The sequence below is a fragment of the Haplochromis burtoni genome, unplaced genomic scaffold (assembly GCF_018398535.1).
Source record: "Haplochromis burtoni strain Fernald_Lab_line unplaced genomic scaffold, NCSU_Asbu1 Contig_20, whole genome shotgun sequence".
NCBI classification, from domain to species: Eukaryota; Metazoa; Chordata; class Actinopteri; order Cichliformes; family Cichlidae; genus Haplochromis; species Haplochromis burtoni.
The window spans coordinates 3372430-3399962 of NW_024582381.1; the positions used below are offsets into that span (position 1 = coordinate 3372430).

Genomic DNA, 27533 nt, shown 5'->3' on the forward strand with positions numbered 1-27533 from the left:
CAAGTTTTTCTGTATAACAAACAGCTTACAACCTTTCAGCTTATCTAAAATAGATCAGCCTTTATGGAAAACTGAACTGCTTAATGTTCTGTTTACTTTTAGATTTTGATTAATACATGTTCCAATGAAAACAACATAATGGGGTTGGCAGTGGAGCACCGAAGCCTGCCAAATACAGCTCATTAAAAATGATACGACGGTGAAATCTAAAGCTAATGTCCGAAGCAGTTTACGACTTATTTGTGAGACTCATAACAAACAGTAGTTATAACCAATTCACTTATATGCAAGCATAACCTTTGATTTTACAGAACTGTTAAGAAATGCTCTAACAACAGCAGTCTATGGAGTCATTATTTTATTAGTAAGTAGACAAAATATATAAATGGAAGCAGGTGTGTAGATATCCTCTACCCAGCTTATTATATACATCAAGTGCAAAATAAATCAAACAATGTGATCCACCTACATTTACTATACTGACAGTACATGTTTAGGAGAGCTGGTCTAGTGCTATTGCTTCAAGGTTGTTGTTGAAGATAACTTTACCGTTGGACTCTACACTACAGTCTGGGTGCCGAAGCATCTCCAGGACACCAGCTCTGAGCTCAGGTGAAGCTGTGTTACTGAAATCCAGCACCTCAGTGAGAAAATCAAGAAGCAGCTCTCCCTTCTCATCCCCTTCAGTGAAACACTCGGTGATATCCATCTGAGATGGCAGCTCATAGCTCTGGTAACGCACTCCCTTGGAGTCCAGGAAGCTTTTGATGTCTCCAGTGGTCACACACTGACTTATGTCGGGTTGACACAGCTGTGCTCTGTAGGTCCGCCACAGCTTCCCCCAACCACTCTTGCCTGGAACAGATGAAAAAGAGGCTATATTACAACAATGACAATTTGACAAGCAGGTGTTTAGCACGGTCACCATCCTAATTTTTTTCTAGAATTGGCCAGAAACTGAATCATACTTGACTGAATAAGTATAAATGAATAATGACTTGCTGGTGGTACAATGCGGGGAGAATTCATCCTCATATGCATCAGAGCAATTTTTTCACCATGGAGATGCTTACATGGATCACGTTGCTACATTGCAGCTCAGGTATTTAATAAATTCAGAGGAAAGACTCAGAGGGAAGTAGGAAATAAGAAAAAGCTTTAGCTCCTTCAGGATTACACTCAGAGCCTTGTTTATTTTCCCCGTTTAAGGTTTTTGTCTTGAAGTTAAAAGTTGCATTTTTATGCATCTACATATTCACGGATTCACATACCAGGAGCAAAGCAGATGACACGAACCTCAGCATACACTGAAGATGTCGAGGAGATCGGTGTGTGCTAGCAAACTGTCTCTTTTGTTGTCTGCAATATTTATGGACTCATTAGTGCTGACATGGGGAAAAAGGTCAGACTAATATCAAGGCATTTTTTTTTTTTTTTTTTTTAAATGAAGGACTGGCTGTGAAGAATCTCATTTGGGTTGAGACTGGTTTTGGGCAGCATGGCAGCATGAGATGTCTGAGAGCAGGTGTCTTAGTAAATTGAGATTTGGCCACTCTTGGTTTTCGCAGCAATAAATTTGAACATTTTTACTGAATTAAGTGAAAATAAATAAGTTAAAACAGCAGTATAACTGCTGCTCTATATTCTGAAGTTATGTGCGTGTACTATATATATCAACTGAATGCTGGAAAAGGTTTGGTTGTTTCTGTAAGATGCTGTTTTAAACCTTTCATCTCCAAATGTATTGCATGTATAAGCAGTATGTTCGTTAGCTATTTGCACCATAATTAAATCGCCCACATGAGAGAAAGAAAATATCCACTTACCAGACACTAGAATTATGAGAAGCTTCCCATTTTTACCAAGAAGACCCTGGAAGAATCTGACAGTTGCTTCAGGATCCTTCACGTAGTATAGCATCTGTCGATTTCACCACAGATAATGAGCTACTAACTGCATTCACAGAATGCCTAATTATAACGCTGTGCCAGGCAGTTGTTCTAATTGGATTTACTGCTGCCATTTGCCAGAAATGAATGTAACCCAGCTGTGTAAAAAACACAGGGTATGCTCATCGACACCGACCTGTATCATGTGAATGAAGTCCACCTTCTTGGTGGCCTTTTCGGCTTTCCAGTGCTCCTCAAACTCAGAGGCAGTCATCGTGTTCCAGTTGAACTTGATGTAATCTAAATCTGGTTTCTGTGACACTAAAACTGCAGACAGATAATTACTTAGTTATTTATTACAAGTTAACACCGAAATAAAGCTGGCATGAAATTTTACAGCTTAGAGTGGCTGATTTTTTTTCAGGCCACAACGGAGCTGACACTTGTCACAATGATGAGAGCATTTCTGTAATTTGCACACCCCCCCCTCTAAAAACAACGCACTTGTTTTGCATCACACTTCATTAAAAACAATGGAGACCACTTGGCACAACCACACAGAGACCTTTGAGAATGATCACAACGCATTGAAATTAAAATGTTACAGTGTGTTTGAAACTCTTTGCTGTTCGTGCATCCACCACTGACTTCCAGCATGACAGGTATTCAACTTATCGTAAGTTCATGGATTCATTTACATGAGCTAATTGCATCTGCAGTCGTAGGCTGGTAGGTCTTTTGTGGGTGGAATGCTGCTTCTCCAACAGAAAATAGGAGGTTCATTTACTCTATCAATATGTCTCGGAGCAAAGTTTAAATGTCATACATTTTACTTTATTTCTCTATGTCGACATTACAATCCCCTTAGAATGAACCTTTCAATCATTCAAAGAGGTTTTTTTCTTACATATCATATTGCTATTTCTTACACACCCAGTCATCTGAGGGGTAAAGGCCATGAAGTACACCTCCAGGAGAATAGTCCTAATTGTTTCAAAACCAATTACCAATCACACTTTCACCAAATTCATAGTCAATAAGAAAGTCTGGAAATCCTCTGCAAAGCAGATCACGTGGCAAAATTAGACCATCCAGTCTATAAGATGATAAGCTCGCCCATCCCTTCTTGTAGAGGCTTACACTTCATGTTGCATCATTTGTAAAAACGCAGCATGTGTCTGCTATCTTGGGGAAACTTAAACACCTTTTGTTTTCTTTGAACTGCAAATCTAAGGGGACAATTATGATCAGTTCCACAAATAACAAAAGATTTCAACATGCTTTAAAACATTTTTAAACAGCAAAGGTGTCTCTCATTAGATTGTAATTTGAACAATGGAAAGAACCAGCAACAAAAACCAACAATGAGGAACGGGGGAGTCCCTGCTTTATGCATTATTTTTAATCAGATATCGTGTCTATAGGAGTTTTGGGTGAGTAATTGGTTGTAGCTTTAATGTATGCAAGGATCCTGGTCAGACAGCAGCAGACTTGAAACTCGTAACGATTCAGTGTTTTACTCACAGATGCTTTAGTCGGGTCCATTCTTACAGACATTAAGGCTAAACTCTACAACGCCACTGGTGGTTAAATGACTATTTCCTGCTAATATATGAACCGGTGAATTCTTAAGATGCTGTTTTTCACCAATAAAAATATAATAATATCCTGTTTTGCTTGTAAATAAATACTGAACCCCATTTTGGACAGCTGAGAATACAATGATTCATTTTGTGTTGTGTGAGAGAAGTGTGTGCCTGTAAAGACTGTACCTTTGTAGTTATATAGCTGCTGGCGGCTAGGCTCCACCACCTCGTTATCCACCGTCACCCCTGGGTGCTTCTTATGGAGCTCAGAGAGCATCTCTAGGTCAATCTCACCTAAAGGCACAGGCACACTTTTTATTTGGAAGACAAAGTCGCAAACACAAATTTGACCCACTTTCCCACAGTTCCCGAACTGCTAAAAATAATTGAAAATAAAATTTCCACTTTTAGCCAAACAGATCAACATCAGTTGAAATGGTGCAGGAAGCATCTAACAGCATGTTTCAGTTTTGCAGAAAATCATACATTTTCTGTTGCAGTAATTACAGAAGTGAAAAAAAAATGTAATTCAACACCATGAGAGATAGTTATCACAGCGATACCTTTTCAGTATCACGTAACCAGGGATTTGGCTCTAATTCTAACTGAAGGTGACAGGTTGCCATGTACAAAGGAGCTCATGTGGACATGTGTTAAATCTTTTAGATTGAATAATATCTTTCAGGGGAGTTTCCAGTCATTCTAATGTATTTTGCAGCCGAAAAGAGAATCCGTAATGCTCCAATATGATTCTGACATGACAGCTCAGTAAATTAAAAGGATTGGCGGAGACATAACCAAAGGGTAACAGCTCTCTGGGGGCATGTACTGGGTTTGCTCAGGAAAAATATTAACCTTGCTGTATCACGGGCACTGAAAACAATGTGCAGTAAAGTTATAGAACAGCGAGGTCATGCTATCTGGCCTGGGTTGAAGATTAATCTCACAAACTAGACAGATGTCTACAAACTGCTGGCAGTGATAATAAGGGCAAAGTTTTGTTGTTTTTTTCCTGTTGCAATCATAAATGAAAAAACTGCAGCAACAGCAGTAGCAGACGGCTTACGCAATGTCTTGTCACTTTCGATGCTGCGCAGGTCGCGCTGCTTTTTAACGCGTCGCATTTAGACCAGTGGTAACAGAATTTTCTTACCAGCTCCACTTCCAACTCCAATGACATTCAGATGTAACTTTCCATCTCCAATGCTGAGGAGAGAGCAGATAAAACACTTCAGAAAGGTTCACATCCTCCAACCTGTGACATGTGGGTCACATTTTTGGGCTTGTAACTGTCAGTTCTCCCTGACACTTGGGCATGTGAGATGTTCTGAAGTAGCGACTGAAGAATCTACAGATACCCAGGCTTTGATTATTGCTGTGGCATGTTCTGTCACTCACTGTATGATTTTTAATAACACCTTTTTAATTTACTCATGAGTCACATCTTTCCAGATTCCTCTCTGATCTGCTTTTTAGACCTGCACAGAAGAGGAGAGGGTCTGTTTTTCTGCTGCATGTCAATTGCCTCCTACATCAACAGAAAATAACACAGGAAGAGATGGAATTTCCACAGCAATCAGTCATTGTCTTTTACAATCACATATTGTTTGGCTGGTTAATCTAGCATGTACACTTGTGTAGGCAGTTATTTGATTCTGTGAGTGAAACGTTACTTACATATTCCGCTTTGGGCTGTAGTGCAGTCCTAATCACTCAGCAATTCTGACTGCTTTCAGCAGTATTAAGCAGAGCACATGTTGACTGATTGACACAGCTTAGTCACTAAATGGTCTGTGTGCTCCAGATCTTCCTTTTCACACTGTATTTTGTCACCTCTCGACATATTCCAAATCGGTCTGACGGTATGAGTGGCTGATGCTTATCATCACAAGTGGCCCAACATTAAAACTAACCACGGGTGAAATGAATAATATTGATCATCTCGTTAAACTGTAATTATCTAGGGTCCAGGCATTTATGTGTATGTTTTTTAAACCTATATCACTGATCTAAACATTGCTCAACTGGTCAGGAATGCCATACAGAACATGACAGACACCCTAAAGTGGTTGCCCAGCCTTCAAACTCCCTATTTGCATAATCCATAAGGTGCAACAGAAGAATCCAGTCCAAGAAGGCTCCACAGATTAGCTGTAATTGCTAAATAATTGTAATTGAGCGCAATTGCTCATAGGGCAATCATAGAGATCCATGCACAGAGATGTGTGTAGAGATGTGTCTTTGACACACGGGGTACTTCAACAATATTGTAGTTTGGTTTTAATGTTGTGGCTCATTCTTAATGATATTTGAAAGGTTTCAAAATGACTTCATAGAATTTAAGTAAAATAAGAAAAGACACACAACAAAATATATACTTTATAATGCCTGATTGTATTTTTTTTCAATTGACTCACGTCTAATAAGATTACAATAAATGGTTGCCACCCAATTCCCACTTACTTTTAACCCTGACTAATATTGACACTACCATGCATCTAGTCTAAGGAGCTTGGAAAGAAAGCAATTTTCTTCAAAAGAAACTTAAAGAAGTCCAGACTACCGTGGCTTAGATGAAGTCTACCATGACCTAGATGACTGAGAACCTATACAGACATATCAAGTGTCAAAGTTAATTGGCTGTTCTTAAGGGTTTTCCATCTATCGGTCCATTTTCTTTCACTTATCCAATTTGGGATTGCAGTTTTGGACTAAATCCAGATCACCCAGAGAGCACCCATGAGGATACAGGAAGAATATACACAATCTACACAACCGGCTGGTGGATTTGAACCCAGGACTTTCTTGCTGTCAGGAGATGATGCTAACCACCACAACACCAGACATGAGTTAACTTTTTATTCAATTATTTTACCCAATCTACATCTCAAATTACCATATTAAAAGGAGCTGAGGTTAAAGGTTATTAACGCCTCCTGACTTATGGTACTCTAGTTTATCAGCTTCATTTTTAAATCATATGTTTAATACAGTTAAACCTTACTGTATCAGGTTTTTAAGGCTTGCACCAAAGTTTCAGAGTTTTGACAGTAAATGATTGCTTAGCTTTAAATACTGCTTTGATTCTCAGATTCAGCTGTAGTATAATGCATTCCATGTTGAATGGTATGGTCGTGCAGAGTTGCTCAAAGCTGTGTGTGGTAGATTACCTGGCCAGTATATCTGGCAGTTTATTGTGGATGAAGTCCCGCATACACTGGTGTTCAGACGAGCGCTCCAAAAAAAGCTGGAAGGATTTCTGGTATCGGTCATCATCATTAACCAAACTCTTGAGGGAAGATGCCATGGCTCACAATCTGCCAAAAAAGTATTATTTCAAGTGAGCATTAACATGCTTGCTGTCATATAAAAACAATGACCTGCCACGACGTGTTACTCAAACACTGTTAACAATGACACATCTGGATCATTTTTGCTTTTTATCCCTGAAAAATAAGTTTTCTTACATTGAACTTCACCTAAGTCAACATCTCCAAAAGCTTTCCTGTATTTATTCTTCACTTCAGCTCCCATTGTACTTATCTATAGGAATACTAAAGCTGAGCATGCATCCATGACTACCAGATCTTAGCAGTCATTACAGAGCAGCCTGTGTATTTAGAGAAATGGCTTAAAAGTGAGAGCATAGATTCTGAGCCACTGCTCTCCGACGGATATGTTTCTTTTATTTTCCCAACACATCCCACTTTCCAGCAGTGAGAGCTGCTTGATGTTGGGTGCCCACTATTGGCTTGTGATCAGACACTTATGTAAATCTGAAACCAATGACCAATCCAGGAACTAAGACAAAGAAAAGAAAAACCTAAATATATGACAAGCCACCTACTACAAATGTGAATTTTCTAATTTATACATTTTTTGAGAAACAGTCCTAAAAATACCAGACCATGACATGTTTCTAGTACTTAGGTTTAGCAATAACATTTGAAATCATAAATCACTTTCATATGTCCATTTATCTACTTTCTTAAATGCAGCAGATGCTGACATTTACACTGAGCTCAGCTAACATAGCAATAGTTAATCCAGTCTACCTACACTGTTTGATCAATAACTGGTCAAGGGTCTTTAATCAACCCTGAAACAACACAAGTATTGAAACAGACAGCCAACAATAGCCGAAATCATGTTTTAACAACAGTCTGTTGTCAACTTACATGTAACTGAATCAATGTTGAACACTGCTGTGGAATCCTACTCCCTTTTGCACCACTGATCAATATTAGAACAGCAGTAACATCACTACCAAAGATCCACAGGACCATAGTGGTATTTCAGCTAATATTTAATACAGCACACTACAAGGAATACTTCAAAATATTAGCACAATTATAACATTTATCCTGGCTATAGATAAAGGATGAATATATTTAACTGTACAATTTAACATTAGGCTCTAACATGCAAATAACAGACAACTTCACATCAGTTAAAGCAGTTTATTTACTTTATTATCATCAGGGTTGGTTTAAAATTTGGTTTGTCAATTTACTCCTACATTTTCATCCAGACTCCCTTCACACCATCTTGACCGTAGCTGTGAACTGCCTGGGTAAAGCAGACTTCACACTGCCACATTGACCAACTGATGAGTTAGACCATCTGGAAAAGAAAACACCAAAGCAAAATATTTATAAAAAAATGAATAAAAATATGATAAAAATATGAAAGGAACACACTTTGTTCTGATTTGGGCTTAACTTTTTCCTAATTCACCCTAGCTAGCATTATTCTACCAGGTAACAGGCTGACTTCAGTATCTGGTCAGTGTGACGGTCACAAATCTTTGTCACAGTAACAATGAACATAACACATAACCGGTAAAAAATACATTTTACACAAATATTAGACAAATAACTGAATGCTTACCTGATGCACTTACAGAAGACATCTCTGGGGTGGGGTTCTCAAATGTTGTCTACCACAGGATCAGCAACATTAATCGCTGACTTTTCAACATAATAATGTGGCAGAGGTGAAACCATCTTTAATTTCCGACCAACTATAAATTGTTGACTTTTCAGCCTCACTGGTCAACTACAAAACCCCCTATGAATCAGTCTTATTCCAGTGTCGACACGCTGTTTGGCTTCACTGATATCTTAATGCTGATCCAACATTAAATTAACATTCAGATTTGACTCTCGACCACAGCCACGTTTCAGATGAAAAGTCAGTATTTCTTCAGTGACTTCTTGCTCTTCTAAAGGACCAAATATTCAATGACTGATCCGCAAATCCAGATAAATGTGGGCTGGGATTACCTCTGCGTCACCTGAGGCATGTTCAAACGTGCACCTGTTGCCAATGACAAGTTTCCAAAGCATATAACTAAGTTCCAGGAATAACCAGGAAACCTTTCTTTTCATGGGTGAATTAAAACAACGTTCACAATATAACGCTTGGCCATCGGTTTCAAATTAAACCACGTAAACGGGTGATGTTAGAAGGACAGTCTGATCAGCAGCCAAGAGTGGCCACCGAGTATCGGGCGGGGAAGTGAGTAACTGTGTCGTGGAAATAGACAAAGTGCAGACCATAAGAAAGTGCAAGAGAAGTGAGGACGGGTACATCATCGGCGGCTTTTGGCTGTCGGCGTCTTTGCGGCGGAAACACAACTACGCCACACAAACACGGGAGTCTGCTGCGTCCATCGACGCGTAGGCAGCTGCTAAAACAATTGAAAGCCAGCTGTTGCTCGCTGAACATGTGTCGCAGAGCCAGCTTTGCCATATTTGTTTATGATTTGTTAAACAGCAGGAAGATTGAGCTAAAACACGGCAGTTTTCACTTACATGTGCAGAACTGCTGTCCGGATGTCTGCCCGGCTGGAATAAACCCTCCCACCGGCGTCTCCGCTTGGCTTTATGCAGAGCGAAGTGCAAAGGACACAGGGCGACAGTGCTGTTTGTCAGATTACGTTATAAAAGAAATACCGTGTCGTTATTTTACATTCAAGAAAAAATAGTGTTTAAGTATTTGGTATAAAACTTGGACACTAAAATGCTTTTTTTTCGTTTTTAAACCACAAGAGAAATTTTTACATTTATTCTAATTTCATGACAGTTGTATAACCATGCACTTCCGTGTCAATAATTGTGTTTTCTTTAAACAAATATTTTAGTAAGTTTTGTCTGAGTTGTTATGTAGGACATGATGTAAAAGTCTCTTTAAAGGGGGTTCCGTTTAGCATGAAAATGAGGATATATCATTTAATTTGAAGGAAAGGGAATTAAGTAAATGTCAAGTCTTGTTTGTGATTAAGAATTGCCAGACACCGGAATCAGGACTAGAACTCAAATTAGACTGTTGTTATGCCACAGATCCCTTTTAATGTGCTTTAAAAGAGCGTACAGGGGAGGAGGGGGAGTGCTGCTGGTGTTAGTGGTCTATAGCTAATAAATATAGGTCCGGTGGTCAGACATACAACTAGAACAATATTCATTTCATTGCAAGGACGCACATTTGCTTTTTTGTGTTTTTTTTGTGTGTGTGTGTTTTTTTTTTTGGGGGGGGGGGGGGGGCATCAGCATGTTATGCAATGAAAAACAATTGTCTGCAATCGCACTATCTAGGCAATTAATAACAACTGCATAACTGAATGAGCTAAAATGAGCTGAACAAGATCATTCTTTGGTCAGTGTGACCCCTTGTCTGAGAAGGTGTAGTGAGGAGTTAAAGCGGTTCGGAGCAATCAGAACAGTTTTCTGGCACTTCCAGTTAAAGAGTAATTAAATCTGATAGGCAGGCTAATGCATATCACTGCTGAATGACTTTAATTTTTTGTGTGCTGCAGCCTGTCGTTGCTTCCAGTGATGCCATGGAGATAACAGCTCAGGAATAAGAAAATTAGATATTGGAGCTATATGCTGAATTATGCTAAATTATGTGTTTGTCTTGCAAGACAAATTGAAGTTTCTTTCTACTTTCTGCTATGTACCCTGCCTATCACCCTATGGTAGCTGGGATAGGGATAAGCAGAAGAGACTGGATGAATGGGCTGGTTTTGTGTTACATGAACAGGTTGGATGAAAACATCAGGCTGTTTAGTGTGGGTTATACTGATTAGTTAAAAGTTTACAGTGATGCCTTGTGGTTTGCTGGTTACATCTAGAGTACTGTTACTAGGTTACATCAATTTATCTTTAAGGTGATGGTGCTCTTTAGATTCACTCACTGAATTCTACCTTTTGTACAAGCTGGGGTTTGGAAATCAGCCATATATCATTTTCCCCACATGTATAATCTCACTTGAACTCCTGGTCATGAGACTCACACTATAGCTGGGAAAGAATATAGTTTGAAATGAAACTGATTAAAAATATTTGGCCTTGGACAGATTTATAGGTATGCAGATATTGATGAAGCTGATTGGGAATATGCTCAAGTACAGATTGATATGACAAAGAAGAACATGCTTTTGTGGTGTAGTTTATTGCATATTGTGTTGCAGAAAATTTATCAGAGTAATTTGACTCTGTTGGATGATTCGATCAGTCTGATTATTTCTTATTAAAGTTTTTGTGGAATGTAAAAAAATAAAATAAAAATTAAAAAAATGGTGGAACAGTCTTTCCCAGCAGATTCTGTTGCTAGGATCCTCCCAACCCATCCCAACATTTGTAGACCATATTATTACTGTCATTATTAAATGGATGATGAAAGCAGCACTTCACCTGCCACATAGTCTTTGGAAAAAATCTTTTATTTTAGGCCTTAAAAAGCACCTGTAAACCGTAGCTCTGTCACAAGACAACAAAAATGCCTTTTCATCTCTGGCTTCAAATGAAGAGTGTTTAAATAGGAAAACAAGACAAATGAGTTAAACAAGGCTAAGATCAACAACTTGTCAAGAAAGATAGAAGCACCGACTTGATTTCTAATAAAATAAATCCTTTTATTAGAAAATAATAAAGAAGCCCTTCTTTATTGTGTCAGTTGAGTCACTTACATCATTGTGTCACTTACACAACACAAGGATAGGCGTTGTGTAAGCAAGCGTTGTGTAAGTGCACTCGCTAACACAGCTAATATCCTCGGTTCTTTTATCGTCTTGTATTAGTTGTGATCAATTAGTAGAAGTTTAAAAGGTTTGTTTATGAATTCAGGTTGGATAATTGGCACATCTTCAGCACAAGTATAATAACTGTGCATGAGATTAGAAGCGTGTTTATTGTCAGTTTGTTGATTTTTCTTTCTGTGCTGCTGCAGTAGTGAGATGAATGAGATCTAGGATAGAAAGTGCAACATTTATGACGTAATCGTTTCATTTTAGCAGTGATATTTTACAACCTTGGCTCCTCAGAGAGCATCGTGCCTTCACCTACCAACACACATAGCCTAATCACTTTGTTGGTTTGTGTGTCTCAGTTTGCAAATGTACCAAGAAATCATTGCATTTCACTGGGTTTACTTGACATCATTTACCTCTAAACACTGACTGAGGTGAATTTAAATCAGTACTTCAAAATTTTTCCAGTTGATCATAAAAGAAAGTCTTGCATCCTTTTTTTATTTTTTTTAAAACATTGTGGAAGATTAAAATTTCATCTTGAACTAAATAATGCTGTCAGACAAAAATGAAAAGCACTGACCTTATAACAACAATTTGTCCTTATTTCAGAGACTCCATGTGGAAACCAGGATTTTTATTAATTACATAAGCTTGCACCAGCTCATCTTTTTGACCTCACAGTTCTCCGTGTTCCACCTTTGCACCCTCTAAGATCTCAGTGTGCTGGCTCATGTAATCACCAAAAATGGAAGTCAGAAGATTAGTGGGTGGACTGGCATGAAGTCCTTCTCTTCTCCTTCTTGATTAATTAGATACCCAGTCTGCCTAACTGTCAAATTCAGCACCAAATATTTATTAGTCTGTCTCACTTTCTCTGTCTTTCTATCCCTAGAAGGCCCAGCAAGACACACACTATTGTGCATTTTGTACTCTGTGATAAAAGCTTCCTTCAGCTGCTCCCTTGCAACAAAGGGGTTACCACAGCAGGTAGCTCCACATTTTTGATCTGGCAGGGTTTTACGCTGAAAGCTGGATGCCCTTCCAACCCCAAAGGGAATTTGTTTCTCTGGCAGGACTCGACCTTTCACTTGCCAAGTGAACGTGTTAACCACCATACAATCGGAAGCACGCGATGCCAGGTTATAGTTAAAAAGAGTGTCAGCCGCTCATCTCTTCAATCTAGCTTTTAATGGTCCTTTGAGCTAAATAGCAATGTCAGTAATAACATGTTCGCAATGACAACACTGACATTTTTGTGTTCACCATTTCACTTGAATGTGTTACCGTGCAAGGATTTATATATTGGCTCTAAAAAGAAGAAATCTTTAGTTTGCCATTCACTTAGTTATAAGTACTGGATAAAATGCACTTTTGAGTTAGGGGAATGTAGAGAAACTTTTTACTTGGTTGTTCACTGAATCATTTGCTTTGACATTAAACACCACACTACAACATAGGGGTACACTTTAATACCCCTATTATTAAATAATAATAATAATAATAATAATAATAATAATAATAATAATAATAATAATAATAATAATAATAATAAATGGTTAATCAGTTGTCAATTTACCTTCAGTTAATAATTATTTGAGAGGCACAGCAGCTGAGATCCAGCCTAACACTGACCCTGCGTTGGATATGTGGAAGAAAACAGATACCAGTAGATGGCTGGATGTTTACTAATTAATAAACAGTTGGTTTATTACACAGTTGCAACTTTACAATGAGCATCCAGATAATGTTCATAGGTGATGTTGATAACTCTTGTTCTAAAGCATAGTGTAGCAGGTAGATGGACACGGAGTGGTACATCTTCATGGGTTAAGTGAAAACATTAACTTTCTGCTGCCACTACATTAAAGCATGGTTGAAAACACACTCGAGACAAATCTATACAATGTAAGTGATTAATTGTTAGTTTCAGTGAAACAGCTGAATCAGGCAGTAGTAGTTTTGGAGTAGCTCCAACATCCCCAACCCCTAAACTTACGAACTAAATAACTTAGTGAAGTCAAAGATAGCTGCCCTTGTATTAAGTCTTCAAGAAATGTCATAATTTATCAGCTTCAGCAGCACTGGTGATTAAAACTGACTGTAGAGGAGTCTCATGCAATTAAATCCTGATCCTGATATAAACCTTGATGGGATTATCCTAAAGGCATGGAGAATACTGGTGGTCAAGAGACCTGTAATGAACACGATCTGAATGAAACTGGCTTCTTGTTTCAATGTCTGCTGGCCGACGATTCCTAATACATTCATAAAACCCTAAAAAGACTTTTTTTCCCTGGAAAAAACATTAACAGACTTATTTTAGAGAGGCTGAACATATCAGAAACTAGATATCTCTAAGAACTGCTTCACTCCTCTGGGCTGCAGATTCACACATAATACATTAGTAATAAATGATAAAAAGCATTATAATGCTCATTATTTTAAAGCATTAAGCACTGATGATGCTAAACATTCATTAAGCTCTGCTCTGCCCTGACAAACTGCAGGATACAGCATTTTATTAGAATCAGCCAGCTTTCATATGATAGATAAATAAAATTAATTAAACTAGCCATTTTCATTCCGCTCACAAGCAACCACTGAAATGTGCAAATATGTCTTGAAAGCTACTAAAATGAGATGAATAGAACATGACAAGATCGGCCCACATCTTTGCCACAGATCAGATGGCCGTGACACAAGCATTTGAATTCAACCTTCTCTTAAACAAAAGTGACAGTCTTAAATAAATGAATTAGATGAGACAAAAGATTTAAACACTGTTTCCTTCGCAACCTGCGTGCATCCTGTGGGACTATCAGACTGGGAATCTGACTGGAGGGCAAGATGAATCTTATCAGCAGCTTATATATTCTAGGCTTTGCCTCTGAGCCTGTATCAGTAATTAGAATTTATCAGGACTCGATAGTCAAGGAGCCGATGGAGATCACAGGAGAACAAAAGCATCCCTCAAAAAAATATTTAAAAAGGTGCACCAAAGAGGAAAGAAAGCAGTGCATTGATTTCACATGGTTTCACAATTTATTTGCATTTTTGTCCAGCTCTCCATGTACACACAATAAAAACACAAGCAGCATGATGCTGTAAACAATGGGTGAACATACTTTTAGTGTTTTGGGACATAACCAGAGAGATGTCTCATCAAATCAGGCTGTTTTTTTCTTTTAAATACAGTAAATAATTAGTATGTCATGTTTTCAGAAAGGGGTTTCACTTTACTTTTATTCGTTATCCTTGTCATCATTTTCCACATGTTCCTTTGTGTCACTTTATCGGCCAAATATTAGAAACACTGTCTAAATTAAACGATTCTGAAATGTTCGGTAAATTGTAAAACAGAATCTTTGCAAAGGCCACTTGGAGAACGTTCTGCCAAAATGGATCTAGCATGCCTACATACAATCAGCTGTTGGAATACAGTCACGTAACAACCGTATTTGCACAACCGTTAAGATTAAAGAGTTCCCGATAAAATACATTCAGGAGGAGTAGTCTTGGCAGAACGAGAAACAGCATAAACTCTGATCAGAGCCAAAATTAGCCAATACCAGGAACTTCATTCTCCACTGGGCTGTGTGAATATTGCACAAAAGGAAGGTGAAAAGTCTCGAATCTACCAAGATGCTATGAGTGGAAATATATATTTTTTAAAAAAGACAGGGCTAGAAAATAAGACTAGAATAAGAAAATAAATAAGAAGCTGCCGGATTATTAAATTATGTGCTCATAAATATTTGGTATTTGCTATCTTTTATGTCTTCAGCCCTGTACTCATGGTACAAAAACAACAACAACAAAAAAAGACCTTGTATTTGGATGAAAAATAAAGCACTAAAATATGACAATTTTTAAATAAATAAAGCGCATCTGCTCTGTTAAAGCACTGTGTGTAATCCAGTGGATAATTCGTCCTCTCTATGCTCCGGTATGTTTTGATGCTTAGTCCTTTCTTGCTTTGCATTTAGTGAAAAAGTGCTTAACACATTTATTAGACCACAACCCATAGAAAGGTTCATACCACAACTGGCTTAATTACACAGTAACGGTAATTACCAGAATAATATTTGATGTTTCTGTAACAGTTAAATCGACCTGTATGCGCAAACTTGTTATATGCTGACAAATAATTATCATTGATATCCACGAATTTTCACATTTAGTTAAAAAAAAACCAATAAAAAAAGACCCCAAACTGCTTGTTATTTTTTGATAAAAATGTCAAATTACAGTTATTTCCTTGTGTTCCTGAACAGAGAAATTAGTTTTAGTGGTTGAATATTATGCTTCATTAATTTCTGATTTTTTTAATCTAAAAATATGAATTTTTTTTATATTTGCCTAATAAATACTTATTTATTCTTATTATTCTTATTATTCTTTTAATGGCAGGTGGTCTAATAACTTTTAAGCACTGCATATGAGGTATGGTCTTTATCATACTGGTATTACATACTGTAATTTGCATTATGTGCGATACCGCACTCGTCACCAAAATACTCGGACGTTTTTTGGTTTTGTACAAATTACTCCGCTCTGACTTACTTACTCATTTTTGTCCTCAGTGGTCGAGAATCCAGGGAAAATAAGGGAGGAGAAATTACTGCATCATTGTATCGTTAAACTCAAGGCAAGCCTGCATTTGGTTTTCACATATACACAACATATGGCATCATCAACAAAACACAATCTGACAGCAAAAACTTGCATTACAATTAAAACACTAGAAAAGTCATCGGAAAGGAAAACGGAATCAGCACTAACGTAGTGCATAGACCATCGTGTTTATTGTCGAAAATTCAAAAAAAGGCTGTTTAGTTTACTCAAAAGGCTTGAGACGTTTCCTTTCACAAAGATCCACCACTGATGAGACAAAGTCAAATACTCCCACCTCTGTGGGTCTTTGAATATCACGAGCGACTGCTGACGAGTCAACCAGGATGTCCCTCGGATACTTGACACACACAAAAAAGAAAACAAAAAAAACCCTCCAAGAGCAACAGCTGTGCATTCATCTTCTTTCGCAGGTTTTAAATAGTGCTTCAACTGTGTGTTCATGTTGCAAGCATTAAAAAAAGAAAAGAAACTAGAGGTCCATGTCTCATTTTTTCACTTTGATCAGCTCTGGTTCCTCTTCTCTGAGGAAGCGAGTGGCTCTAGCGAGATTTGTTACCCTTCAGCAGCAAATCATGTGTGATCGTTGTTATTCGCTGATCTATTTGAGACATTGCAAAAACCGAGCAAACAGTAAGTGACGGATGTGCTTCCTAACAATCTGAACACAGGCAGCAGGCTGTCTGATGCCGAGCGTGTCCTTGTGAGGTATAGCAGCCTGGTTACATATCCATGTCACCATCATAGGCCAGGGTCAAGGGCTTCTGCGGTGGGGGAGACGTCTTAGTGGTTTTGGATGGCTTACTGAAAAAAAAAAGGACAGACAAGAAAGAAAAGCTAAGAGTTCATGTGGCTTAGTAGCACAAGGCAGCCCAACTTGATTTCAGTCCTTACAAAGAATTCCATTATCTGATAACAGCAACACAGCAGACAAAGTATAGAGTAGACTATAACTCATACTTGGCAGGGTTCTGTCCAAGGAAAGACACTTGCTTTCCTTCTTGATGTTCTCCATTCTCATACAGAATGCGCACAAACCACAATGAATCTTTTGTTTCTGAGACTGAACACCGAGTAGAAAACGGTACATACCAGACCAGGAACGATAACGCTATAATGAAGAGTATTAAGATGAATCCAACAGCAGTCACGGCGTAAACCCACAGCTTTACTCTTCCATCTGTGCAATCAGAAAGCAGTTTTTAATAGAAAGTTTTAAATATATGTAAGTCTACATCTATTTTATGAATATCTTTTAGAACTTTTTCCTCACTGCTCAGAATAAATAAGTAGGGCTAGTCCTGACTACAGTTTTAGGCATTTAAAGTCTATTGAACATTGTCTTTCTTGTAATATATAATGAATTCGTGTAAAAACATGGACCTAAATTCCTCCCCCGTCCCGGTGAGCAACAAAGTTAGGTTCAAAGGTCGTAGCAGTACTGGTTGGTCTGCACACATGATTTCCATTTCAGTACCTGGGCCAACAGGTCGTAGGGTCCACTCGTTGTAGCGGTCTTTGGCCTTAGACGGCCCAGGTTTTAATCTGCCAGAGTTAGTTTTCACATCTGCTTTCTTATTGTTGTCCAACCCCGGAGTTCTGGTGCAGTAGTCCAAGAAACCGTGAGTGGTCATCACCTCAGTGTAACCCTTCTCACACCCACACACTCCACTCTGCATGAGGGGGAAAGAAGCCCAGAAGAACATCATTTACAGCGAGCTGACGATGACTGCAGTTGTTGCTTTCCAATTACTGCAAAGCACTGCTGACAAATGGGCTGCCACGTATTTGGACCGTTCTGTTTTACTCAACAAAATATTTCTCACTCTAAACACAGGTTTACTTTTTCCAGCACTAAATTGTTCTCGTCGGGGGGTAGATTACACCGCTTCCCGGATCTGGAAACGGATAAGAATGCGCCCCGTCAGGCTAAAAACAGGCACCCTGAAACAAATGCAACACGTGATTTCACAGCGTTGCATTTGTGGGTGCAGTAACACGGGGGTACTCTAAGGGGCAGTAAAACTTCAAGCTAAATCTATTATTTGTCATTTTCATGCTGCTTGTGTGCAGTCCCCCCACCTCATAGGTGTAGTCTCTAACTGACATGGAGCCCACGTTCATTGGTATTAATCTGATTATTCTTTAATGGCCTGTTCTGCCAAATTAAAAATGTCATCTGTCAAAATCCATTTAACTCCCCACCGAAAACGTGGGGGCAGCAAAAAAATAAAAATAAAACGGCAAAAAAAAGAAAGAAAAACAGTGAGAATTACAGAGATCACAGCTGCCTGATCAAAGTGCAATGGTCTTACCGGCGTGCAGTGTGAGAACGGTTTTGTGCACGGAGGATGACAGTGTCTTAGCGTGGTGGGCCTTTTTTGTGGGAAACATCCCCCTGGAGAAAGACAGTGTGTTCTTATTTCTGTTCCTTTACCTATTGATTGCTAAATTAATGTACTGTCACATCAGATTAATGGGCTTAGTTGCCTATCAGAGCCCCCCATCAGTCTGTGAACATTTTAATTCCAACATGGAAAATTGCATGTCAAAATATCAAAGAGTAATGCCTGAGGTTGTTGCCTTCTTTGCAGAGGGAGGTTATTCCTTCTGGGCTCATATTTGCCAAAACACTTCCTAGCAGTGATAAGATCACATTCAACCACTATTTACAGCACATCAAGCTCGCCTAAAGCTTTCATTCCCCCAATACCATTACCTTTGTTCTCGTTCTCTACGCCTGCTTTACTTCCCACAAATACAAATGCACGTTTATATTTATATGGATTGAAAGCCTTGCAGCTCAGAGTCTGGCTTATTGATTACTTATGTTAAGAGGCAGAAATCAATGGAGGCTCCACTGAGACTAGGTAGATCAAATAAGGTGTTAAATTCAACTAGAACTCTATACTAAAGCCATGCTTTTTCTCTGAGTGTGTATTTATACGCATGTGAAAGAAACATGTGTTCCAATGGAAGACTGTGAAGTACTATCAGATGTTTTTGAGAGGGGGTAAAATAGCTAATCATAATTGTTACAGGATGTAACCCATGGACAGTATATTATCATAAACTCAAATGATTAACAAAGGCAAAAAGACATCGTATCCGATTTTGTATCGAGCCTTCTCAGATCTTTTCCAACGTCTCGTTTCCAATTATCTCGTGAACCAACAAGAAAATCGTGATCTAAATTTATTTCTGAACCACCTGCTAAAGCCACCTCTGCTAATATTACCAGTGTAATAGCTTTCTTAGATGAATGAAAGCAGATTCACTTACTGTCATGGCAACGCTTACAAATTTCTTTTTGAGCGATCAAATTATCTGATATTGTAGCACATATCCGTGTGATCCAGACTGAATTGAAAAATGATTCAGTTCAGCATGGGGGAACAAAAACAGAACTGGGGCACTTTTAGCTGCAGCCTGCATTAATATGATTTATATTTATACAAGAACATGTCTGCGTTTTCCCAGGAGCAATTCTGTTTGACCCATCTAAGGTGGCCAGAAGACCCAACGACTGTTCACCTGTAACATTGACGCCGTCTGAGCGCTGACACCATACTGTTCTCTCGTTGTTGCTCCATCCTCCTGTCCTCCACTGGTAACTGTGGCATTTTCCTCCTGTTGCAACAGCAGAGAGGCAGAGACGACGCTCATTAGCAGTTTGTGTTGGCCAAGCAGACCTGTCGTCAGGCCAAGATTGACGTTAACTACCACTCCTTTCTGCAACTTCATTATGGTAAGACATATTACGGTTTTAGTATGGGAAGAAAATGCACCTTTGTAACTGATGCAGTGTGCTGTGAGACAAAGGTGGTGAAAATGATCTCAAAATTGGTTGGAAATGTCTGAAAAATGCCATTTTTTGTTTGTTTTTTTGCAGGAAAGCTCATATTTTCCCAGAGGAAGCTACAGGGTAAAAATGGATTTGAAGAGAGAAACAGTGAAAGGCACTTGAGCGTCATGTATTAAAGAAAATGTGCAGTGCTAAAATATGGGACAAACGATTAAAAACACTAAAGGAAAGGAAATAAAGAACAAGGTTAGGACAATTTATATATTCGCTGTAGCCCACAGTTACCCTGTTATGGTTTCAAAAACAGCTAATTAATAGAAAAACAATCAAGAGGCAAAATAATTTGTAGATAATATATATGTATATATATATATATATACACCCAGCACGCCCCTGCGGGCGGTTTATCCTTCAAGCTCGGGTCCTCTACCAGAGGCCTGGGAGCTTGAGGGTCCTGCGCAGTATCTTAGCTGTTCCCAGGACTGCGCTCTTCTGGACAGAGATCTCCGATGTTATTCCCGGGATCTGCTGGAGCCACTCGCCTAGCTTGGGAGTCACCGCACCTAGTGCTCCGATTACCACGGGGACCACCGTTACCTTCACCCTCCACATCCTCTCGAGCTCTTCTCTGAGCCCTTGGTATTTCTCCAGCTTCTCGTGTTCCTTCTTCCTGATATTGCTGTCATTCGGAACCGCTACATCGATCACTACGGCCGTCTTCTTCTGTTTGTCTACCACCACTATGTCCGGTTGGTTAGCCACCACCATTTTGTCCGTCTGTATCTGGAAGTCCCACAGGATCTTAGCTCGGTCATTCTCCACCACCCTTGGGGGCATCTCCCATTTTGACCTCGGGACTTCCAGGTTATACTCGGCACAGATGTTCCTGTACACTATGCCGGCCACTTGGTTATGGCGTTCCATGTATGCCTTGCCTGCTAGCATCTTGCACCCTGCTGTTATGTGCTGGATTGTCTCTGGGGCATCTTTACACAGCCTGCACCTGGGGTCTTGCCTGGTGTGATAGACCCCAGCCTCTATGGATCTTGTCTCAGAGCTTGTTCTTGTGCTGCCATGATTAGTGCCTCTGTGCTGTCTTTCAGTCCAGCTTTGTCCAGCCACTGGTAGGATTTCTGGATATCAGCCACCTCCTCTATCTGCCGGTGGTACATACCGTGCAGGGGCCTGTCCTTCCATGATGGTTCCTCGTCTCCCTCCTCTTTCTTGGGTTTCTGCTGCCTGAGGTATTCACTGAGCACTCGGTCAGTTGGGGCCATCTTCCCAATGTATTCTTGGATGTTCGTTGTCTCATCCTGGACTGTGGTGCTGACACTCACCAGTCCCCGGCCCCCTTCCTTCCGCTTAGCGTACAGCCTCAGGGTGCTGGACTTGGGGTGAAACCCTCCATGCATGGTAAGGAGCTTTCTTGTCTTTATGTCAGTGGCTTCTATCTCCTCCTTTGGCCAGCCTATTACCCCAGCAGGGTACCTGATCACGGGCAGGGCGTACGTGTTGATGGCCCGGATCTTGTTCTTACCATTCAGCTGACTCCTCAGGACTTGCCTGACCCTCTGCAGGTACTTGGTGGTTGCAGCCTTTCTAGCGGCCTCTTCATCTTGTTCTTACCATTCAGCTGACTCCTCAGGACTTGCCTGACCCTCTGCAGGTACTTGGTGGTTGCAGCCTTTCTAGCAGCCTCTTCATGGTTCCCATTCACCTGCGGGATCCCCAGGTACTTGTAACTGTCCTCTATGTCTGCAATGTTGCCTTCTGGTAGTTATGTATATATATATAAAATCGGTGATGTGGGGAGTCTTTATCCTTCGGTCTTCTATCCTCTACCAGGCCTGGAAACTTGATCCTAGCTTGTTCATTCTCAACCACCCTAGGGGGCGTATCCTGTTTTCACCTCAGGACTTCCAGGTCATACTTGGCACAGATGTTCCTTAATACTATGCCAGACACTTGGTTATAGCATTCCATGTATGCCCTGCCTGTTAGCATCTTGTTCTCTAATGTGTGCCTTTCTGTTGTTTTCGTATATATTTCTCCTCTTTTGTCTATATGCACCTTGATCGTTTATATTTCTCCTGTTTGCTATTTAATTCCTGCTGTCTGCTAATTATATTTTATTTTAGGACAGCTGGTGTGGAGCACCCACAAATTCATTTTACATGTACAATGACAATAAAGGGACATTCTATTCTATTCTATTGCACCCTGCTGCTATGAGCAGGGTTATCTCACAGGCATCTTCACGCAGCCTGCACCTGGTGTGACCAGCTTTTATGGATCTTGTGCTTTGGGCTTGTTCGTGTGCTGCCATGATTAGTGCCTCTGTGCTATCATTCAGTCCAGCTTTGTCCAGGTTTTTTATATATATGTACACATATATTATATATAAATATACATTAACCCCTTAGCAGTCCTATTAGTCCCCTAAACCATCCAATGTCCCGTGGGCGGTACGTCCGACTGCTAACAGTTTAACTCAAACTCAGAGCTAAGTCACAAAGGTCTCTTGTGAAACACACATATCTCCAATTTGTGAATCAATAATCAGTCAAATGCATTGACCTCCATGTTTCATCAAATATTGGATAAGTGGAATAACATTTATGACCCTTCTATGGTTCAAATGCTGACTGTTTAATCACAGCCTTTTTGTTGCAATTTGTAATTTTGAAGTGCTAACCTCCCATGACACAGTCTCAATGAGAACTTTGCAATTACAATCACCAGACTGCCATCTACAGCACAGATACCCATTTAGAAACCATTTGTAGTATCACCTTTTAGCCTTTTACCTTGAACAGAAAGGCCTATAAGAGTTCTGTCACACATACAGAATCATATAAAAATCTGTCTGTCTTTTATGAGAAGACATAAAGTTTACTGAATGTTTAACAGTAGGCAATATTCATGTCATTGATCCATTTCAGGGATAAGAAGCTTTTGTTTTTAATACCGAGTGTTGAAAATTGTAACAGATTCACTGTGTGCAGAAGGAAAAAAAGCAGTTTTTCTCACAGTAAATGATGACCTTCCATGTCGCCATGGTGTTAATCTTCTCTTACATTTATTTATTTATCTGTAGATTTATGAAGACAATAAAGGTCAACTTGAAAGCCAGTGAAAGAGAAACAGCTTGAGTGGTTCAAAGGTTCGGGGGCATGTTTTTCAGCTTCTTGGTTACAGTTTAAAACCTGCAATAACTGCTTTTTAATGCCTATTTAAGGACCATAGACACCAGCTGTTAAAGCAACACAGACATACTGTAGCGCAACATGCTGGGAGGTAGGGTGGTGGTGGAAGCACAAACACACACAACTTTTGACTAGGAGACCATTAATTAAAAGGAGCCTACAGTATATGCTCATTTCCAGCTCCATATTTATTTCCTTGCAGTATTCTAGAGTAACTTTGTAGAGTTTATGGTTCAAAAGCGGGAAGCCAACCTTCTTGTGATTGGCTGCCGCTCACAGACAGAAGGTGGGTGGGGCTCCTGTGTTCACATCCAGAGGTCTGGGCGTAGATGGCACTATTAAGGATGGCTCCTCTCTATTAGTGCATTCCATTTGAATCTGAGTTATCAGTTTAACTGAGTTACCAGTTAAGATTTTAAACAGGAAAGCCATTTCAAGTGAGATTTTCAACTTGGAAAGTCAGAGGAGCCCCAGCAACCCAGACTCAAAGATCCAGGATTGCTGCTATGAGCACAAAGATCAGTAAAACCGTAAAACATTTTAATCTGAGCTGCAACTGTTTGATACTTTGCTACTTACTAAATAAGCCATATGCAGAGAATTGATCAGATTCTATCTATGAAGATAGAATAGAATCTCAATGGTGTTAAATAATTTTTTTTTAAAGCCCTGCACTGTGTTGCTAGTGTTGCATGACTGGCTCCACCTTGCTAAAGCAAAACAAATCCGGTTGTTGTTTGCTTTTCCGACTTTACCAGGGGAACGCCCTTAGCTCGAGAGTTGCGTCACTCCCTACAAAATCTGACTTCCCAGGTTTAAAAGTTATGATATTAATGTAAACATCCACTTATTTGCACAGCTGCTAGAGGTCTAACTATCAAAACAATAAAACAATAGGATGTAACAGAAGCTGGCACAAATGACTTATTTTCTCAGGGCGGACAGTCTTTATTACCTTGCTAATGCTAATTGAGAATATTTACTCTATTTTTAGGTGTGGCGATCATGAGCTCTGTAATTGCTAGAGAAAATGCTGACTTTGTCTGTTTAGTCCTGAAAAGAGAGATTGCAACATGCTCATTAAACGGAGGAGGCTGGAGGCACAACACCTTTCCAACACATCAAACCAACACCAGGCACTCAGCTGAACTGCAGCACAAACCTGAGAATTTAGCCACAAATATTTAGGTCACCCCTAAGAAAAGGAGGGAAAAAGGATTTGAGAGCAAACTTCAAAATCTGGAGTTGGAGTTTTATACGACACTATAGCACAATATTATTTTTTAACAGTATTTGTAGTGGAAAGAACATATTTCTGCAGTATTAATTAATTAATTTTCACTGACCAGTGTAAATTCATCAGCTGTTTGAGAGACTCTGTGATCAGTTGTTCTGATGCAGAAGTAACAAGGAATTTGTCCATTTAAATGACCCATTAATGCACACATGAGCTGCTGTGGAGAGGGAAGCATTGGTGATATATGGCAGCTGTTCTGAATGTTCTTAGCTCAATCCTTTACAAAGTAGTTGTTACCAAACTGCTAGTATTTGGTGCATTTAACTGATCAATTATTGTGCATTTTGGTCAACAGTCACTGTCAGGAAGAAAGAAGAAAGTCGTCTTTTGCCTGACACTGGCGACCTGATGCTGGTATGACTTTGCATGGAAAATGCATGGCATCCCGAGTACCTTTACAGGGCTGGGTCTCAAAGACTTGATGAGGGCAGCTGTCCTGATTCTCCATGTCTTGAATAATCACGGCTCTGGAGCGCGCTTGGCGACCGGTGGTTTCAAAGCTCCGCCCCTCCAGGCAGGTCAACTGGCACGAGCTCCAAGACGACCACTCAGTCAAATGGCAGTCTCCTGAGGGGAAAAAAAGACAGTAAAACATCAGTGATAGCACAACTTGGTCAATAACACTGTCAGACTCTCCTTTCAGATACTTGCGGGTGGTTTATATTCAGCTTGCCAACACTATTTCAGGGATCGTTTTATTGGCTCCCCTGCTAGCTCCTGGAACATTAAAAAGAGATCGAAAACAACTTCAGCACACATCTGCGGCTGATAATGTAACAAATGCACAAACAAATTACTCAGACAGCCCAGTGGGTATTCAGAAGTAATAGACCAACCAGAGTTATAAATTATACAATACAAGCTATAACTCCAAGCTGGACTGTAAAGGTAAAACCCAATACTGAAATGTGTCTCAAAGGAGATGGAAAATTCATTTGGTTTAGTTTGGAAAATTTTTAAAGGATAAAGTCTGTTTGGTTTTTGAATGTCAAACACAAATATCTTTTGTATATCTTGATAGGGTCACATTGTAGTGATAATATCACCCACAGCCTCAGCTACTCAGCCAGAACAACCCTCCAATTCTTTGCCCTGAACACCCATTAGTAACTGTCTGTGGATTGGAACATCTCATTATCTTTCGTCTTTATATGGATACAGTCTATCAGCTCTTCACTCATGCTGCTAGAACCCTGGAAACATGCTGTAGCAATAGCTACAGTATACAGCAAACACACACACACACACCCATCACAAGCATGTCAACAACTCCTCCTCTGGCCCCTACTCTGCGTCTGCCACCATCACATCAACACTTACATGAACATATACACACACATCTGCTCTTGCCATCAAACACTCCTGATCCCGGGCCAAGACTCAGAGCAAAGGCGGTTTGAGTGATGAATCAAGGAGAGGATCAGAGGAGAGTGAGAGGCATATGAACAAAAGCAAGCACTGCTCGCTCTCTTCAAAGCACAAATTAGCAAAAGCCATACATGGAAGTAGCCATGCATAAGGAGGTCATTTTTTGAGGGGTGGTGATTTTACCATAATGACTCTCTCTTTAAAAAGAAAAAACAGAGAGAAAATCAAATATATTCTATAGAGTTTGTTCAGCTAGCATATGCCTAAAGACAGTAATGCTTCATTATAGACTCGCAGGGTGGAAAAGCAGATGGTGACAAGTGAAGCAGGTCAAAACTGTCAGCTGGCCAGTAACTCTCTTGGTTAAGGCAAATTCTACATTCACACTGTGGCCTAAATAAAAAAAACACGAGTTGAATGTCAGTTAACAATGATATACTGTCTGTCTGTTGCTATAGTGATTTTTAAAACAATGAGCTTAATCATTTTCTATGCACAGACCCAATAAAAAATCATGACAAAGGTTCATTGTAGGGGTTCCCAATATCCTCACCAAAATAACAAACTAACAGCATGTCGTGCAAGAAGTCTACTATATTGTTGTTTACATTTTCCTTTTGAATTAATACATGCAGTGTTAATTTACTACAGACAACAAGGTTGAAAAGCTGCAGCATGCCTTAATTTCAAAAAAGTCTGCCAGAAAATTTGCATAAATTGATTTCGTTTAAAACAAGTTTTTGCATTTTAGGCTGCTGAGGTAGAGCACACAGCAGTGCCAAGATTCACCATCGCTTCTTATTTTTATGTTTTTCTTTTTGCTACATTACAGCTACAGACAGTTACTCTACCAACACTGGTGCTCTGCTATTGTTATCCATCACAGTGACCAACATGTGGTGTGATGTGCACTGCAAACAGCACACTGACACAGTGACATTTACTGTACTGAACAATGCAGTCTGGAGTCTCCAAAACATCACCTCACACTTTAGTGTAGATACACATGGTATAAGCAGAGATATATTCATTTTTAAAGTAATGCAGTCCAGTAATGGGATTTGTCTAAGACTGAAATGTCAGCTGACAAACTTCTCTTTGATTGGACAGAAATCATAACTTTAAAAAAAATAACTCGATACAGTTGAACAGGTTCACAAGCTATGGCTAGCATTAGTCCAAGATACAGAATTATTTCATCACAATAATGTCAGAAATGATATGAAGACACAAAGCAGTTATATTTGAAAAAAGATGAAAAATATATGCTCATGATGAATTGATGCCAGCAATGGGGGAGACCAGTTACTGTACTTTTCACAAAGTTTTTTTCCCCCTCATACTTACTTGATGAATGATAAATTTCAGGTTCTCAACAGTTTGCAGACTTCTTTGTCAGAGACAATGCTGTTTTTTCAATAAACAACAGGTTTACAGAGCCATACTAGGGTACTATTATAGAGGTAGAATGGGGTTTGGCATAGTCTTTCTAAAATAAGCAATGCTTTTCTTAAAATTATGCTGGCTAGATGTTGTTCAGAAATCGGTATATACCATGCAGCAATAACATGGGCGTAACTTTGTGCTGAACTTTGGGGGGGGGGTGATTATACATGCTATTTTGTATAACTATGTTAACTATTTTGCTGTTAACTGAAATGAGTAAAGAAAATCTACAGGCTATTTATGCAAGGTAATTCATAATCTTACGGGGG

General features: G+C 39.4%; 2 protein-coding genes across 5 annotated transcripts in view; both read right to left on the reverse strand.

Moving 5' to 3' along the window:
* Window positions 1–335: 335 nt before the first annotated feature.
* Window positions 336–9398, reverse strand: hnmt (histamine N-methyltransferase). Of its 4 annotated transcripts, none has more exons than XM_005919336.3 (8): window positions 9292–9385; window positions 7995–8098; window positions 6646–6792; window positions 4629–4681; window positions 3662–3769; window positions 2086–2216; window positions 1827–1920; window positions 336–855 (listed from the first exon to the last, which is right to left on the reverse strand). In XM_005919336.3, the coding sequence occupies exons 3-8, from the start codon at window positions 6780–6782 to the stop codon at window positions 494–496; spliced, it is 885 nt and encodes a 294-aa protein (XP_005919398.1). In that variant the 5' UTR covers window positions 6783–6792; window positions 7995–8098; window positions 9292–9385; the 3' UTR covers window positions 336–493. The 4 variants fall into 4 exon arrangements, with proteins under 4 accessions (XP_005919398.1, XP_005919399.1, XP_005919400.1 ...); XM_005919337.3 differs by having other exon boundaries at window positions 7944–8098; XM_005919338.3 differs by lacking the exon at window positions 9292–9385 and adding an exon at window positions 8366–9273.
* Window positions 9399–13144: 3746 nt separating this feature from the next.
* thsd7ba (thrombospondin, type I, domain containing 7Ba) overlaps window positions 13145–27533 on the reverse strand; it is a gene marked incomplete in the record, with an annotated part of 187892 nt that continues 173503 nt past the window's right edge. Inside the window, 6 exon segments of the mRNA XM_042218525.1 lie at window positions 13145–16946; window positions 17235–17322; window positions 17620–17815; window positions 18458–18540; window positions 19677–19772; window positions 24844–25017. Of these exon segments, the coding sequence (XP_042074459.1) occupies window positions 16865–16946; window positions 17235–17322; window positions 17620–17815; window positions 18458–18540; window positions 19677–19772; window positions 24844–25017 (719 nt within the window).